Source organism: Puccinia triticina, chromosome 11A, assembly GCF_026914185.1.
Source record: "Puccinia triticina chromosome 11A, complete sequence".
Classification (NCBI taxonomy): domain Eukaryota; kingdom Fungi; phylum Basidiomycota; class Pucciniomycetes; order Pucciniales; family Pucciniaceae; genus Puccinia; species Puccinia triticina.
The window spans coordinates 4,608,290-4,623,853 of record NC_070568.1 but is presented as its reverse complement, the minus strand read 5'-3'; the positions used below and the strand labels follow the sequence as shown (position 1 = coordinate 4,623,853).

At 46.3% G+C, this 15,564-nt stretch overlaps 2 protein-coding genes across 2 annotated transcripts; both read left to right on the top strand.

Moving 5' to 3' along the window:
• Window positions 1-2,131: 2,131 nt before the first annotated feature.
• Window positions 2,132-5,220, top strand: PtA15_11A434 (uncharacterized protein; the record flags this gene model as incomplete). The annotated part of the gene is made up of 2 exons (XM_053161342.1): window positions 2,132-2,153; window positions 2,240-5,220. 2 exons carry the CDS (start codon window positions 2,132-2,134, stop codon window positions 5,218-5,220), a joined length of 3,003 nt encoding a protein of 1,000 aa, XP_053025298.1.
• Window positions 5,221-14,736: 9,516 nt separating this feature from the next.
• On the top strand, window positions 14,737-15,495 carry PtA15_11A433 (uncharacterized protein; the record flags this gene model as incomplete). Its single annotated transcript, XM_053161341.1, has 1 exon — window positions 14,737-15,495. One exon carries the CDS (start codon window positions 14,737-14,739, stop codon window positions 15,493-15,495), a length of 759 nt encoding a protein of 252 aa, XP_053025297.1.
• Window positions 15,496-15,564: the final 69 nt, after the last annotated feature.

The following is a 15,564-nucleotide window of genomic DNA, read 5'->3' as shown; positions in this document are numbered from 1 at the left end:
CAATTGCTTAAAGAGCCAAGTGGTCCAGGGCTTTTTGTACCTGTGAAATTATTGTACAGCTGGGGAAATGCTGGCGCTTTTTTTTTTCCGGCGGGCCTTTTGGTCTGCTTAATGTTAAACTGTTAATGTGAAAGGCCCAGCCTGTGATATTGTCCCCCTCATGTACTTGCGTACATCAGGGGGACAATTGGTGTCTCAAAACAAAGCTTTTACTTTTCATGTGGCCGTGAAAGGCCCATCCTGTAATATTTCCACATCAATGTACGCGCGTACATTAGGGTGACTATTAGCAAAGTGTGAAAAAGTTCACTTGCATGTGCACATGTGAATTTTGAAAAGCAAAATTCACCAGATCATTTTTGTGAGGAGGCGAGAATGTCTGGCCAAACTGGAGTGGCACTGTAGTCCAACCTTGACTTCACTCAGACTTTCAACCTATTAAAAAAGTGTTTCACCATTTTTTTAGCCAAATTCAAATTAATTCCCACATTTCTAATAAAATGGATTTCCCTAATTTTACTGCAACATTGCCACATTCCAAAATTCTAAACCCAATTGTACCAAGTTGAATTTTACTTTAATTTTGTATATGAGGGCATATAATGTGAATTACAAGAAACCCATTTTTTAGAGGAATTACATTTGAGAATGTCAATTTTGCTTTGCTATCCTTCAACCTCAGTAAACAGGAGCAATAGATGAGTTGGATTTGGGTGAAATATCACTTCATCATATTTTTTCCTACAGTTGTACCTAGAAAACAAGAGAATTCTACACAACATTGTGTTGAGTCCCAAATCAATTCTGACTGACTTTTGAATCACTCCTTCATCCAATTTACAATTCATTTAGGGATGAGTTACTAATCCACATCAGGCCCACATCCGACCAAAACTCACATAAAATTCAGCTCTGGCACTCCCTGGGAAGTGGGAACATATCTTCCCTGGTGGATGCATGGCGTACAGAGGCTCTAACCTGCCGCACTGTGACCAATATTGCAATATTTAAAAATAATAATACTTCCTTTCATTTTATTATGGCAAGAATTCCAGCAAAGTCGGGATCAAGCCCCAGACACGGAAACACAGCAAAGAGCCTGCTGCAGTAAACATGCATTCACAGACAAAGGCAATGAGCAGCAATCTGAATAATGGGACAGTGAGATGAAGGGAGTCCAGAATTGTATATAGCCTGACACAAGACCTCAACAGGAATAGGGAATAAGGCAAGGCTTCCCTGGGGAGACCTGGGAAAACATCCTATCCCGGGATACAGTCTCAGCTTCCTGGAATTGTTGAATGTCCTCTTCAGAGAATTGGAAAGGCCCTGAGAAAAATCCTATCCTGGTCAGCTTCCTGGAATTGGCGAGTGTCCTCTTCCAGGAATTAGTGAGGCTCAGAGAAGCATCTTATCCCGGGACACAGTCTCAGTTTCCAGGAATTGGCAAACATACTATTCTGGGAATGTGTAGGGCTGGGATTAATTATTTGGAAAAACTACACCTGTGTGAGGTTTTATGGCTTGTTGTAATCCATTTAAGGCAAAGCTTCCTGGGCAAGGAATAGAATCCTATCCTGGGAAACAGTCCTAGTTTCCCGGATCTGGAGGACATGCTCAGCTTCCCATTCTTGTAGGCAATATGAACATGATTTAACAATATGCAAAAGTAAATGCCAACAATTGTGGCACTTTTGGATGGGTAACTACGAAGACAATGGGGGGGGGGGAAAGAAGTAATTTGATGTCAATGGAGATAATGGGGTCGGAAAAGGAAGAAAGGAAGGTACAATTATATTGCAGTCGTGATCAGTTGAGGTTGAGGGGAAAGGTATAAAAGGATGCGGTATGTAGAAGAGTGGAGGTCACCGCTTGGCTCTTGCTCGGCGCCAATTGCTTAAAGAGCCAAGTGGTCCAGGACATTTTGTACGCTGGGGGAGATGCTGCCATTTTTTTTTGGGGTTTTAAATGAGATGGGTGACCGTGATGTAATACCACAGTCCCCGATCGAAGCCCGACCCACCCCCGGTGGTGCCAAGACACCCTCTTCAGAGCCAGATGGCCGGGGTTGATCGACTTGTAGTGAGTTCGATGACCATTCAGGAGACCTATCGCTGGCATTGTCACCGTCATGGAATCCAAGGATATCTCCGGTAAGTGATTCAACTGCTATTACCCCGAGGCTAAACAAGGACTACTTGATACTGATAGGATATTCTTGATGACTGTCAATCTTTAGCCACGACTAAGATCCACAACCCGTATGATTTGAATTATCTGGATGAGTACGAGACCGAAATCGATTGGCTTAACGAACTATTGGCCAACAAAGATGATCTGAATGATGGCAGCCAACTCTCGCTCTCCAATCTCGAGAACAAGCTATCGAAAGTCCTCTCCGTACTCGAGCTCTCTATCAGCGATACGTCTACATTGGTCGATAAATCGATCGAGGAGATTGTTCGAAGTGTGCCCCGCCTCAGTCTGGATCTACAGTTGATGAGGGAGAATGCACTCCTACTCCGCTACTCTCTCAAAGCCATACACGCTGAATCTCTACCCTCAAATGAATCCCAACCACAAAACATCCAGTCTGCCTTGGCCCCATCAAATGATCCTACCCCAAATCAAACCTCGTCGGACGATACAGATCAACTTCTGTCTCACCTGAGCACTCTGGATTTGATCAAGGAGAGGATGGAGTCAGCTCGGACGGTTCTCAGAGAGGCAGAAGCTTGGTCAACCCTAGAATCAGAAGTCACGGGGTACTTGACCGATCCCATTCCATCCCATCTCAAGGCCGCTGAAAGATTATCCGAGGCTGCAAAGTCGATGGTCGTCTTCCAACACACTCCTGAATACGAAGGCAGGCGAGGCCTAATGCGAAGCCTTCAGAACGAGTTGGAGGCGAGTCTGAGCACCAACCTGGTCAAAGCTTTGAGTACCAAGGATGTCAGACGCTGCAAAGAATTCTACGAAATCTTTAAAATGATAGAAAGAGAGGGAGAATTCAAAAATTATTACTTCGGAAGTCGGCGTAGTGCGATCTCTTCGCTATGGTCTCAAACAATGCTCGAACCTCCCATCTTGACTACTCGATCGGTCGGACCATCAATTCAAAACACTCAAGTCAAGTTGAGTGCGAATTCACTTCCGATGTTTCTAGCGAAACAATTCTATCCAGAACTGCTCCAACTCCTCCAAACCGAATTAGACTTTCTACCGTTCATTTTCACCAATCCGATCGAGGCTCTGACGGCATTTTTAAAATCAGTTCTTGACAATCTCAAGCCTTCTATTTCGACCCGCTTGATCGAAAACGTTGAATGTGCTCACGTCCTAGCATCTTGGCCCAGTCTTGTTAGCTGTTGGAATCTGACCGAGGATGTCGGCTGGAAGCTAGAAAACTTGATTGTTCAACTCGAATCGAAGCTCAAGAAAGATAGCGACTCGGCCAACTTCGCCAGTCCAGTATTGCCATTGGGCTCTGGATCCTCCAAAGTGGATCGAAGAACATCCTTCAAGCGACCAAGCTCTCGATCAATAGGCTCAAGGAGTGGGACAGACTTGACACATCAAGAAGTTTCACCTGCTGCGGCTAGTAAGGCAATGTGCATAATTAAAGATTGGGAAACTTCATTGTACGAACCTTTTGTCGATTTCCAATCCAACTATTTCGAGCGAGAAACCAACTTCCTGCGCGCATCCCTCAAGAACATTACTCTTGGTCTGTCGACCCAGCTAACCCTCGACGCAGCTACAACTGGACAGAAATTGACGGTTGCCATGATTCAACAACTACCACAAGTCTTGGAATCAATGTTCGCTCTGGCAGATAAGGCTTTGGATCGTTGTGAAGCTTTCACGCATGGCTATGGCGTCTTGGGCTATGCCGAGGCAGTCGATTTGATGCTCAGTGAACATCTTGACAGCAACCGGCAGACCTTGATAACCGAACGGGAAAGTCGGCAAAAGAGGAAGGAAACGAACGCGCGGCTTGATGGAAGTAGGAGTTCCAGTAGAAGTAGAGCACCAGCAAGTTCATCATCTTATCTGGACGAATCAACTTCCCAAATGCTCGAACTCGAGGGTCTTGATTATTCGTCTGAAGACTGGGAAGTTTTCCAGCTCGGTCTTAAGCTCCTGGCGACTTGCAAGACCGTCCACGATAAATTATCTGAATACGAGAAGAAGATCCACACTCGATTGGTCGAAATCCTTGCGTCGCTTCGTAATAAGAGTTCAGATGAGAGTATAGGGTTCAACGAGGATCTCGAACCCGTCAAAATCAAGCTCAGCAAAGGCGCGAAAGTGATTTTGGAACAGTCGCTGCTGAACAGTAGTGAACTATGGGAATTTTATGAAACCTTGCAATCATCGGCACGAGCGCCCAGCAGTTCTAATCCCCTTGGCTCTCGAAGAGAAAAGAGTTTTTCACTCAGCAGCGGTGATAACATACGGCAATCGAACCCGAACATGAAGTCAATGGCCACTCAAGTCCGTTCACTGTTTCACAAGACCAACTTATCAGTTTCGAACCTGATCAAAGAGTCGCAACAAGTTGTCCAATCGATAATCTTATTGCCCCTGCTGAAGCAAGTTGAAGAGTATCCGCACCAGACGATGTGGACGCAGAGCCCGACAGAGTTGCAGCGGCTCAAGCAGACCAACTCTATCTCGACGATTGACCTGAAGATCCTGAATCAGTTCTCGAAGAGCCCTACCGAAGCAATTTCGAAGCTCGGTGAGGGGCTCTTTAACCTTCCCCGTCTGTTCGAGATTTACACGACCGTCGACGAGGATGCGCTGGCGTTCTCGCTCGAGACTTTACCTTTTGTCGACTTCTTCGAAGTGCTCTCCAACTGGCAAGCCTTCCACAAATCCGCATCCCAGAAAGATGACGACGAACAGGCCTTAACCTCAGCAAAAAATTGCGACAAAAAGCTCGGTAACCATCTCAGCTCAGAAATGGTCATCTCGACCTGGCTCTCCTCTCTAACCCTTGCCGTCGTCAACCAATTCTCCCACTCTATCTCCAGTACTTTCCTCTTCAATAATCAGCACAATACCTCTCACCCTAAATCTGCACCTAAGCACAGACTCTCCTCCGATGGCCTCGCTCAGTTGCTCGTCGATCTCGATTATCTCCACAATGTTGTCCGCGCACTCGATGTTGAAGACGACGCCCTTGATAAACTTAAATCTGTCATCCTCGGTTGATCTCCTCTCCCTTCTCATTTTTCTTGTCTTGTTGTTTTATTTCATTTTGATTGCATCTTATTCATCTCAAAAAAAAAGTCATATTTTTGATCTAATCTCTTGTTTTGCTTTCGCGATTCTATTTGCCTGTTCATTCATTTTTCCCCGTTACTTTCCTTTCCCTTTTTCCCTTTTGTTTTGTATTTTTCTTGTTTTGTTATTGTTGCTTTTTGACAGACTATTCCTCAGATAGAAACAATCCATCAGTTGGATGATGGGAATCATTGAATTGGGTGTAGGCAACAGTGGGTCAGCTACACTAACAATAGCTGTAGTGTAGCATAGTGTTAGCTGTTTTCAGCTATGCTACAGAGAAGTTACTGTTAGCTTCCATTTTTTCCAACTAACACTAAGGCCTTGTTTGGAGCCAATATAATCTGGGCAATATATGAGTTTTTTTGCCTGACATTCTATGTGACATCTGATCAGGTCTGCCAAAACTTGATCAGATGTCACAAAATTCCAGATTATATCACACAAGTATATTGGCTCCAAACAGGGCCTAAGGCATTTCCTTAAAGAAAAAAAAAAAATAGCTGTTTGTGTAGTGTTAGCTGAAATTGAAAGAGAAAGTTAACACTATTCAAATTCTTTGGAATTATCATTTTAGCAATGTTAGTGTTCCAAAAAGCTACGCTAACTGTTAGCGTAGTCCTATCTGAAGTTATGCTAACTCTCAGTGTGGTGGTTGTCCTTTGATTACATATGTAAACACATGTTGTGTATTTTTGCCGAAGACCAGGTTCTAATTGAACTCAGTGGACCACAGTAGACCTCAGCCAGCATCAATTTTCACTCCTGATATACTATATGAGAGTACACAATGGTCATTGATCAGCAGTGGCACACCACACATCATTTATAATACTCATTTAAGTGTCACTTGATAACTTCTCCCTCAATAAACTCCACTCATCTCTTACTTGATTGCTACAACTCATAACTCACCCACCCTTGTTTCTCTTCTTTTTAATGGTTTGGCTGCTTATATGTTTATTTCCTGTCTCATTATGATGCCTATGATAATGGAAGGGGTGGATTAATTTTACACTGTATGATTTACACGCTTTGGGCAATGTAAAAAACATCAATGTAAAATTACATCTTACCAGGTGCAAAAATAAATTCACATTGGTCCGTGCAAAACCATCCCATGTAAACTTGTGCCATGTTACCCACACCTTGTAAAACCCTATCCAGTGGCGCCGCAGTGACAATTTCACACCTGAGGGCAAAACATGACCTATGCGGAGCATGCAAATCTGCTAATCCCTGCGGGAGAAACTAAATTTACATACTGTTAGAGTAGAGGAGGCAGAATCATGGTTTACAAGATTACAAAAACTATCTACAACCATAATCTTGTATTTAGTTTATCCTACCCTGGGGGATTCCCCGGGTTAGGACTGCGGCCACTACTTAGCCTGGACATTCCCGCGCCCCGGCTCCAAATCTTTTCCTCACCGAGATTTGGAGACTGGGATCGACTAGTGCCGAGTGCTAATCAGCGACAGGGCTGTTTTGTCCAGGTGAGTGTTGTTCCGGAGTTTGTCAGCAATGTTTCCAAGATTTGGAGACCAGGATCAACTAGTGCCGAGTGCTAATCAGCGACGGGGCTGTTTTGTCCAGTTCCCATTTGCCATACCACATAGGGCATCTTATAGGTTAAAAGCCAGCTCTCAACGCACTACGTCAATAACCCGGGTCCAGAACCGGTTGTTTGATGAATTGGATTGAGAAGAAGAAAGAGCAATTGAAGAAGATAGAACAAGATCAGAAGAATAAAAAACAAGAAGAAGAGATCAAAAAACACCAATCAGAAATCCTGAACCAACCCCAACCATCCTCTTCCACTTACTACACCGTACCGTCAACACCCTCCTCACCCACTTTGTCAAACCAAGCAATGGAAGCAGCAATGGATCGCGATCTGACTCGTGCCGAAGCCGGGAAGCTCTTTGACGAACTCTGTCAAGAGATCACGGCTCTGAAAATCAACCAGAATCAGAACCAACAGGTCCAACCTGCTGCACCTCATTGCCCTCGTACTCGCCAAGAGATGATCATGGAAAATTTTGTTAAAGACCCTCTCAAAGTACATAATCAACTCAACCCTTGGAAGCCGATCCTCGTCTACAAAGGTACCAACTTCCCAGTCTGGGAAGTGGCCCTGGACAGAACAATCCGTCATGTCCTCGTACGCCAGAAGATGTTCACGTATAAACCTGAGAACTTCAACACCCTCACAGTTGATGAAGCCTCCACCGTGACAAGCCTCATTTGTAACACAATTGTTGATACCCTTGGCAACATTGTGGACTCGTTGAAACTCTCCAAACCAAAGGAAGTCTTTGAACTCCTGAAGTCAAAATGCTTGCAATCTGATTGCCGCAGGAAGATGGAGCTTCTGGGAGAAGTTGTCTCACTTCTTAACAATCCTGCACCGGCGACTGACTTGACTCTCTCTGTATGGGCTTGTCTCAAGTCGGAATTGGCCCAACTCAAACTGACATGGGAGGAGGCCCTTGGAATCTTCCCTCAAGCTTACTTCAAACCCCCTGTAGGCATAGATCCGATGGCCTTTGAGTTCACCGTCAGTCAACAGCTGAACGGAAAGGACGCCCCACCGTTTGACAATGTATTGACGATTCTGCAATTTGCCGCCAATAAGCTCCGCAACAAAGCGAGTGGCCCTCAACCTCTGTTGGGACCATCAGTTCCCAACCCCATGGCAATGGACTTGGACCGTATCCAAGCCCTACAAAATCAACCAAAGTATGTGGCTCCCCAATGCCGCAACACCTAACAACCTGTGTGGACCCAGCCTCAACTATCAATTCATAAGGCGGTCCATTTTAAAGGGAAAGGCCAGTCGGACTCCCTTCTCCAAAAACATGGAGTCCACTGCATTTACTGCGGAGACGACGGACATTGGTATCCCGACTGCATTCACTTCTGGCGGGATGTCGCCACCAGGAAGATCAGTCCCCCGGATGCAGACTTCAATGCCAAGAACTCAAAGTACCAACCTCCCCAGCAACCTGAAGGTTCTGGAAATTGCCTTTGCCAAGTGAATATTCCGGATTTAACTGACGGCGTCCTGATAGACTCTGGGGCGTCGGCACACGTAAGCGGCGACTCACCTCTATTCAAAGTTGACAGGAAACTGACCAGCCCACAAACATTTTACCTGGCTGTTTCCAATGCAAACGTGACTGTAACCGAAATCGGCAGCGTGACGATCCCAACACCAAAGGGTCCGCTGACAATTAAAGACGTATTCCACTGCCCAGGAGTTGACGGGATGATACTCTTGACAGAAAGATTACTAGCTGAAGGTTGGCAACTGGTCTATGATGGAACTCAAGCAACCCTCTTTGATCCTTGTAATAGTAGCTATGAGGCATTATTTCATAACTACTGCTGGTTGCTCAAAACCAGCGCCCTTTTGCAATCAAAAAAGGTCTCAGAGACCCCATCCTTCGACCCCTATCTCTGGCATGTTTGACTTGGTCACGTGTCCGACCCTGTTGTTAAGAATTTTCTCAGAGTGAACTATCCAGATAAAAAGATAGCGTGGAAGGCTTTTTTCTGCAAACAATGCGCCAAATCCAAGAGCATGGACAAGAAAGCTCTTGGAATGGAGACTCAAATTCCTCAAGACGATCCGCTAGATTTCTGTGTATCCAATGTGATAGGCCCACTCAATCTCGACATCAACGGTTGTCAATATCTAGTCACTCTGCGGGACCACGCGAGCACATACACATTCTGTGCACCAATGGCGAACAGAAGTGATGTACCTGAAAAGATCATGTCCTGGATACAACATCAGAAGACAGGCCTGGGTAAAGCTCCAAAGTACCTGCAATGCAATAACGCACTAGAGTACACCAGAAGTCTGAAACCTCAACTAGAAGCAATTGGTACAACCTTGGCCCCAGTCACGCCGTATTCGCCGTCGCAAAATGGTGAGGCTGAGAGGGTCAACCAAACTCTTGGTGACATGGCCCAAACCATGCTACATGCAAGTGAATTGTTGAGCAAGTGGTGGAGTTTTACCTACTCAACAGCGGCACACCTCCATAACCAACTACCGAACTTGAGAACCAGTGACAAGACACCCCTAGAAATCCTCTACAAAGTGAAGCCAATCCCAGAAACACTGTACCCGTTTGGAGCTCGTGGCATTATTCATATCCCAAAAGAGAAGAGAAAGAAGCTTGACAAGCGTGCACGGGAAGGTCAGCTACTTGGTTACCCGGCATCAGGAAGCGGTTGGATATTCTGGATCCCTACCAAAGTAGTGATATTTGGGAACTGATCAGACCGTAGCTGCTACATTTGGAGGGTTTGTGGTCAGTAAAGGTACATAATGAATCCTTGGGGGCCTGTCAACATTTTGGTCACCATATGGCAGAAGGATTCCCATGCTAGGATGAGATATAGTGGCAGAAACACCAAGAAACTCCCAAAGTAGTGATATTTGGAAACTGGTCAGACTGTAGCTGCTACATTTGGGGGTTTTGTGGTCAGTAAAGGTACATGATGAAACTTTGGGGGCTTTTAAACATTTTGATAATAATATTGCAGAATAATTCTCACTCTGGGATGAGATATAGTGGTAGAAACACCAAGAAACTGCCAAAGTAGTGATATTTGCGAACTGTTCAGACTGCAGCTGCTACATTTGGGGGTTTTGTGGTCAATAAAGGTAAATAATGAAACTTTGGGCGCTTGGCAACATTTTCGTAACAATATCTTGGAAGAATTCCCACGCTGGCATGAGATATAGTGGCAGAAACACCAAGAAACTACCAAAGTAGTGATATTTAGGAACGTAGCTGCTGCATAATGGATGTGACCCCAAACACAATATTTCTGGGGTTTATATGCAGAACAATTGTCCAATGAAATTACATTTGGAAATATTCCTCATTCATCTGTGGTTGACAACAAAAGTAGATAAAAAAAAGAACCTGACAAAAATATGCTAAACCATGGTAAACTAATTTCAAAAAGGCCTTCTATGCATGTAGCACTACAAGTATGATGTGCAATATCTTCAGGAAGTTCAACCAACCAAATTGACAATGTGTGCAGGATGGTATCATGAGAGAGGTCAGGGGTCAATGTTTTTCTCTTTTTGAAAAAAAAGTAGATTTGGAGACTTCTTATAACATCAATCGTTGAAGTAAAAGAAAAAGAAAAAAAATGAGACCCCTCAGCCACTATGGATTAATCCTAAAACTTTCAATGTCTTTTTTTCATGATGAATTGAATGGTGTATGTAGAAATTTATGAATGTTATCAGACAAAAAAAAGATTCCTGTGGCTTGAAGCAAATACAGGAGGAAGGAGAGAGATTATAGAAGAGTATTAAGGAGACATGGAACATAGACAAAGGTATCAAGAGGGACAAAAAAAATTGATCAATATAAATTGATCAATATACGCTATATTGATTAATACACAACATCGCAAATTCATCCATCTTGATAGTGTTCACAGTTGAATTTCACCATCCGCTGGAGTGTCCTAGCGCGCGTCTCAAACTGAGTAAACGTCTCATTGTTTTCCATTTTCAGACCACAAAATTTTGATTTTAGCGTGTGGTGCCAACGGACTGGAACCGCCGTCTCGAAGAGCGCCTCTTTGAAATCCTTCCATGACTTTCCCAGGTAGTTCCTTGCTTTGTTTGAGTAGTAGAAGTACAGCAGGTTAGTCTCCTTGATTAACGTCCGGGTGATCTTGATCTTGTCATTGTCCAATGATATTGTCTTTGTCTCAAAGAAGATTTGCAAGCTGTTGATCCATGACAGGAACAGCTCAGTTTCTTGGAACGGGCCGGTGTAGGTAGGGCCGTCAGAAGTGTGAAAACGCCTCAGGTCCACATGATTGTCTTTTGGGGCTGCAGCTGGCTTTTGAGACAACTCTCTCTTCTCTGACAATCGGATGAGAGCCTCCTCAATTCTTGCCATGCGTTTGGCCTCTGCTTTTGCCCGCTTTTCTGCTGCCTTTTGCACTGCTATTGCCCTCCGGTCAGCCGCTCTTTGCGCCTCCAAGCTAGCCTGCTGGATCTGCAGGGAAATACATTGAATCTCTGCAATTAGCCCTAGTGCATCTACGCCTGTGCTGGAAGCTTGGTTCAGCCCTCCTGGGGGTGTTGCCTCGACAGGTTTGTCCCCTGTGTTCATTGGCATACTGTCTAGAGTGTTTCACATGGGAGGGTTGGAACTGAAAGAGTGGCTTGTGGAGGGATCCGGTGGGCCTCTTGTGTCCGCTATTTTTGCTGGGAGTGTAGATAGCAATTGGTTGAACGGTCCCGGAGGCGGGGGAGGGGGTCTAATTGATTCCGGGTGGATCAGTGACCAAGCTCTAACTACAGGGGGAATGTCGCTATCAGCCAAGAAAAACAAGGTTGCTGGGCTGCTCGGGAAGCCTATTGCCTGAGGGAGCATTAAGGAGACTGAGAGCAGTGCCGGGAAAGAGTTTGTCTTGAGCGGTTGGGGCGCCGGAATTGGTTGGGTGTGGTTTGATGAAGGTTCCTTGGAGGCTGTTGCTCCTAATGAATCTGCTTATCTGGCTAACTTTGCTGCCACTGCTGCCATTCGTCTTGCCTTATTTGCTTCCCGTAGAAGTGCTTCAGTGTCTGTCGGTGGGTGTAGTTGATTGGACGAAGTAGTTCTCCTAGTGGACATGAGAGTCCTGTCCGCGTGTGTGGCTGGTCGGAGACGGTGGGAATACGAAGGGGTTGAGTGTCAAAGGTTGCAAAGAGAGGGATGTTTCTTGATGCAAAGCAAGGGGATTGAAGGTGCCGAAGTGGAGGTTCAAGAAAAAAAAAGTATAAGCGCTTGATTGGGAGTGCTTCACTGAGTAGGGCTAAGGAGATAAGGGACAAGGGCGCAGGATTCTAGAACCTCTGTGTATATCACAAAAGGAAATCTAGCTTGGGGGAAGTCTCAGTACTTCCCTCGAAATACAACTGATGAGAGAGAAGGGAGGGGAGAAAGTGGAAGAGAAGGAAAAGGCCACACTCACCTAGTTTGGGGGAAGTCTCAGTACTTCCCTGCCAAACTAGGATAGTGAGAATCTGAGACTAAGTAGGTGGTTGGTTTTGGTCGGTGATTCTCCTGTGAACCTCTCTGTGAGCTTGCGGGAGCCGCCGCTCACACTGTCACTAGAGAATCTGCCGTTGGACCCAGGTGCCGCACCCGCACCCGGCACCTGCCGGTGGGTGCCGCGGGTGTACCGGCGGGTGCCGCCGGAAAGGATCCCTTCTGGGAGACGAGGCTGTTGTAGTCTTGTCGTCCGCAAGGGATCCGCGGACGACGAGGCTACAACAGCCTTGTCGCTTGCAAGGGATCCGCGGACGACGAGGCTACAACAGCCTCGTCGCTTGCAAGTGATCCCTTGCGGACAACAAGGCTGTATCTTGTCGTCCGCAAGGGTTCACTTGCCAACGACGAGGCTGTATCTTGTCGTCCGCAAGGTTTCACTTGCGGTGTGGTGAACAAAAAGGTGGAGGCCCTCGAAGAGGCTAAACTCAAGACATCAAGCCCTCTCAAGATCTGGCCCTTCAAGCTTGAGGCTCTGGCTTTCTGCGTTTCAGGATCAAGACGGCGGATACCGGTCGTGGCTTTTATTTCTGCTGGGTTGCTTTCATGTTATCTCATTGTTTTTCTTTCCTACTTAATTCATTCTGTCCTCTTTTCTTTCTTTTCTTTCTTATTTTTTGTGGTTGCCATGTTACTTTCTTTTGTTTCTTTTCATTCATGCGCGCGTTGGAGAGGAGTGTAGGTGGCGGGTTGGTTTATTTAGTTGTTTTGTTTTGTTTGTTTTGTTCTTTTGTCTCCTTTCTTCTTTCATTCTATCACAAGTTGTATGCGCGCGGCGGGCACAAGGGCCTGTCGCGCAGCCTGTCGCGGATCTGGAATCCAAGTTCAGCCGAACTTGGAGGAAGGATCCGCATGGTATTCTGCTCCCGACGAAAAGGATATCATCACGTTTTTAGAGCTTATTGATCCGGATCGTGAAGATCCTTCCTGATATTTCTGAGTTCCTCGACTTCTGAGCTTCCGAGTACGCTGGATAATATTTTGAATCCCCTTAAGAGAACAGTCTAGAGCTTAAACAACCACACTCGCCGAGGGTAATCCTACTCCCTCGTTCCTTCTCACATATAAAATCCTCCCTCCATCGCTATCCCTTTCTTTATCTCGATTTCTCGACGCTCATAAGATACGGACCGCCGCAAGAGGGCAGCAGTAGCACCATCCCCTCAACCCTCTGTCTACTGCGCACAGGTAGAAGCGCCACATTTGGTCCTCCGAGCCGGGATCAAACCAGCGACCTCAAGATTTACAGTCTCGCCTCAGGATTTCGAGACAGACTAGTGGTCTTAGGCTGGATTTTGGTTTCTTTTGATTTCTTTGAAGACGTTTCAGGATCCTCGTTTTAGGATCAAGATCAACTCGAATTCTTTTGGTCTTTTCCCGGATATCTCTTTCATATTTTTTTAGGTTTTTCAGCCGCGTGACATAGGAGAGCTATAAGTAAGTCCCGTCCATAGTAGCACCTCCAGGGCTTTCTACGTCGTTGTCAAAGCATTATCGCCACGCTGTGAGCCGCCCCCATCCGATTCGCGTTCTATTTACTGTAGTGACGACGCCAGGATGGTCAAGATTAAGTCGCCAAACAAGCGCCTTTGCTTTGACGGGACCAAGGTCGAGCGCTTTATAGAGACCTACAAGATAGTGGCCGGACTAGATGAGGCGACTGAGCTGGATATGGCGAAACAAATCCGTCTGTTCCTAGCCAATGACGATCTACTGGACGTCCTCGAGACCTTGGATGGCTTCAGCCCCCCCGATTGGACTAAGCTGAAGGCGGCGATGGTTGCTTATTGGGGTCAAGTGGACACCGCACGGTTTACGACTCGAGACTTGAGCTCTCTCGTCCAAGAATGGTCGTCCAGAGGAGGAGTCGCGTCAGAAACAGATTATCAGGTGTTCCAACAGAGCTGGGAACCTATCCAGTCCTACCTGCTGTCCAAAGCTCACATTGACTCGGTCGAGGAGATCCGCAACTCGTACTACCAAGCGCGTTGCCGAAACTAGCAACAACAAGTCCCGTAACCAGGCCAGTCAGGCAGACTCCCACTCATGTATGTATGTCTCTTCGCGTGGTTTGCTTGCTTAGCGAGACACACGCGTACACTTGCTGACTTATTCGGCTACTGTTCTATAGTTCTGTATTTTTTCGTTCACATCCCCTGCAACCAAAGCCTACATGGTGCAGTACATACTACGAGACGAAGATGAGCTGGGACGAATTCAAAGCTGTACGTGCGAATATTTTGTGCAGTACGGTAGCGCCTGCAAGCACATGTTCTACCTCGCCAAGCACTACAAGCTGCTTGTGGTCGAGAACGCCACCGAGTTTGTCGAGCGGGCATCACCACCTCCCCAGCCGCGCATGAACCTCGACGACTGGGCCCCTGATGGATCATTCCGTCGGGAGCTGCCACCGAATGGTCCGGGCAACACAGCTCCAACCGGCGGGCAAACGACCGAACGATCAAAGAAGCGCCAAATCAACGAGCCTCAGTCCTCGCGTGATGGACCGGAGCCGAGCGCAGAAGACACTGAAGTTGACGAGCCACTGATGAACGACGAAGATTTTGCTTTGTTTCTTCAATCGTTGGCAAAGAAACCCATCTGCCCGGTAATCCCCACTCCGGTTCCCAGCAGTGGACCGCTTTTGAACCCCGACGAAGTACTCCGGCACCTCACAAATCTGTCTGCTTCCGCCCTCGACGCCTTGCAGCAAACAATTGATTTACTCAAATTCATTGAGAACCGGCGGATGATCGCCAAAAAAACCTCTCCGGAGTGGATGTGGACATTCAGGAGGGCCTCCGAAAGTATCCGACAGTCCGTTGTTGTACGATGCCCAAAGGCGCCAAAGTCAAGAGAAGTCGACATGCCCGGAATATCGGTTGTCCAGTCCCTACCACGAGAAGAAGTCGACATCATCATTGACCGGCTACAACAAGCGGGTTTCAACGCTCTAAAGGCAGCACAAGGCTTCATTACCCACAAGGATCATAAAGCAGACTTCTTGGCGAACTCAGAGGTCACGGAGATGGAGTCATTGAGGGTGAGTTGTTGGGAAATGCTGGGGGGTATCAAGAACGTTTGTGTTGGTCTCAGGGTAAAGAAGCAGCGAAGATGAGTGAGCAGTAAGACTTTCAGACAGCTGTTGTATTTGGGTTGCATGTTGTGGTTTCTTGATTGTTGAATC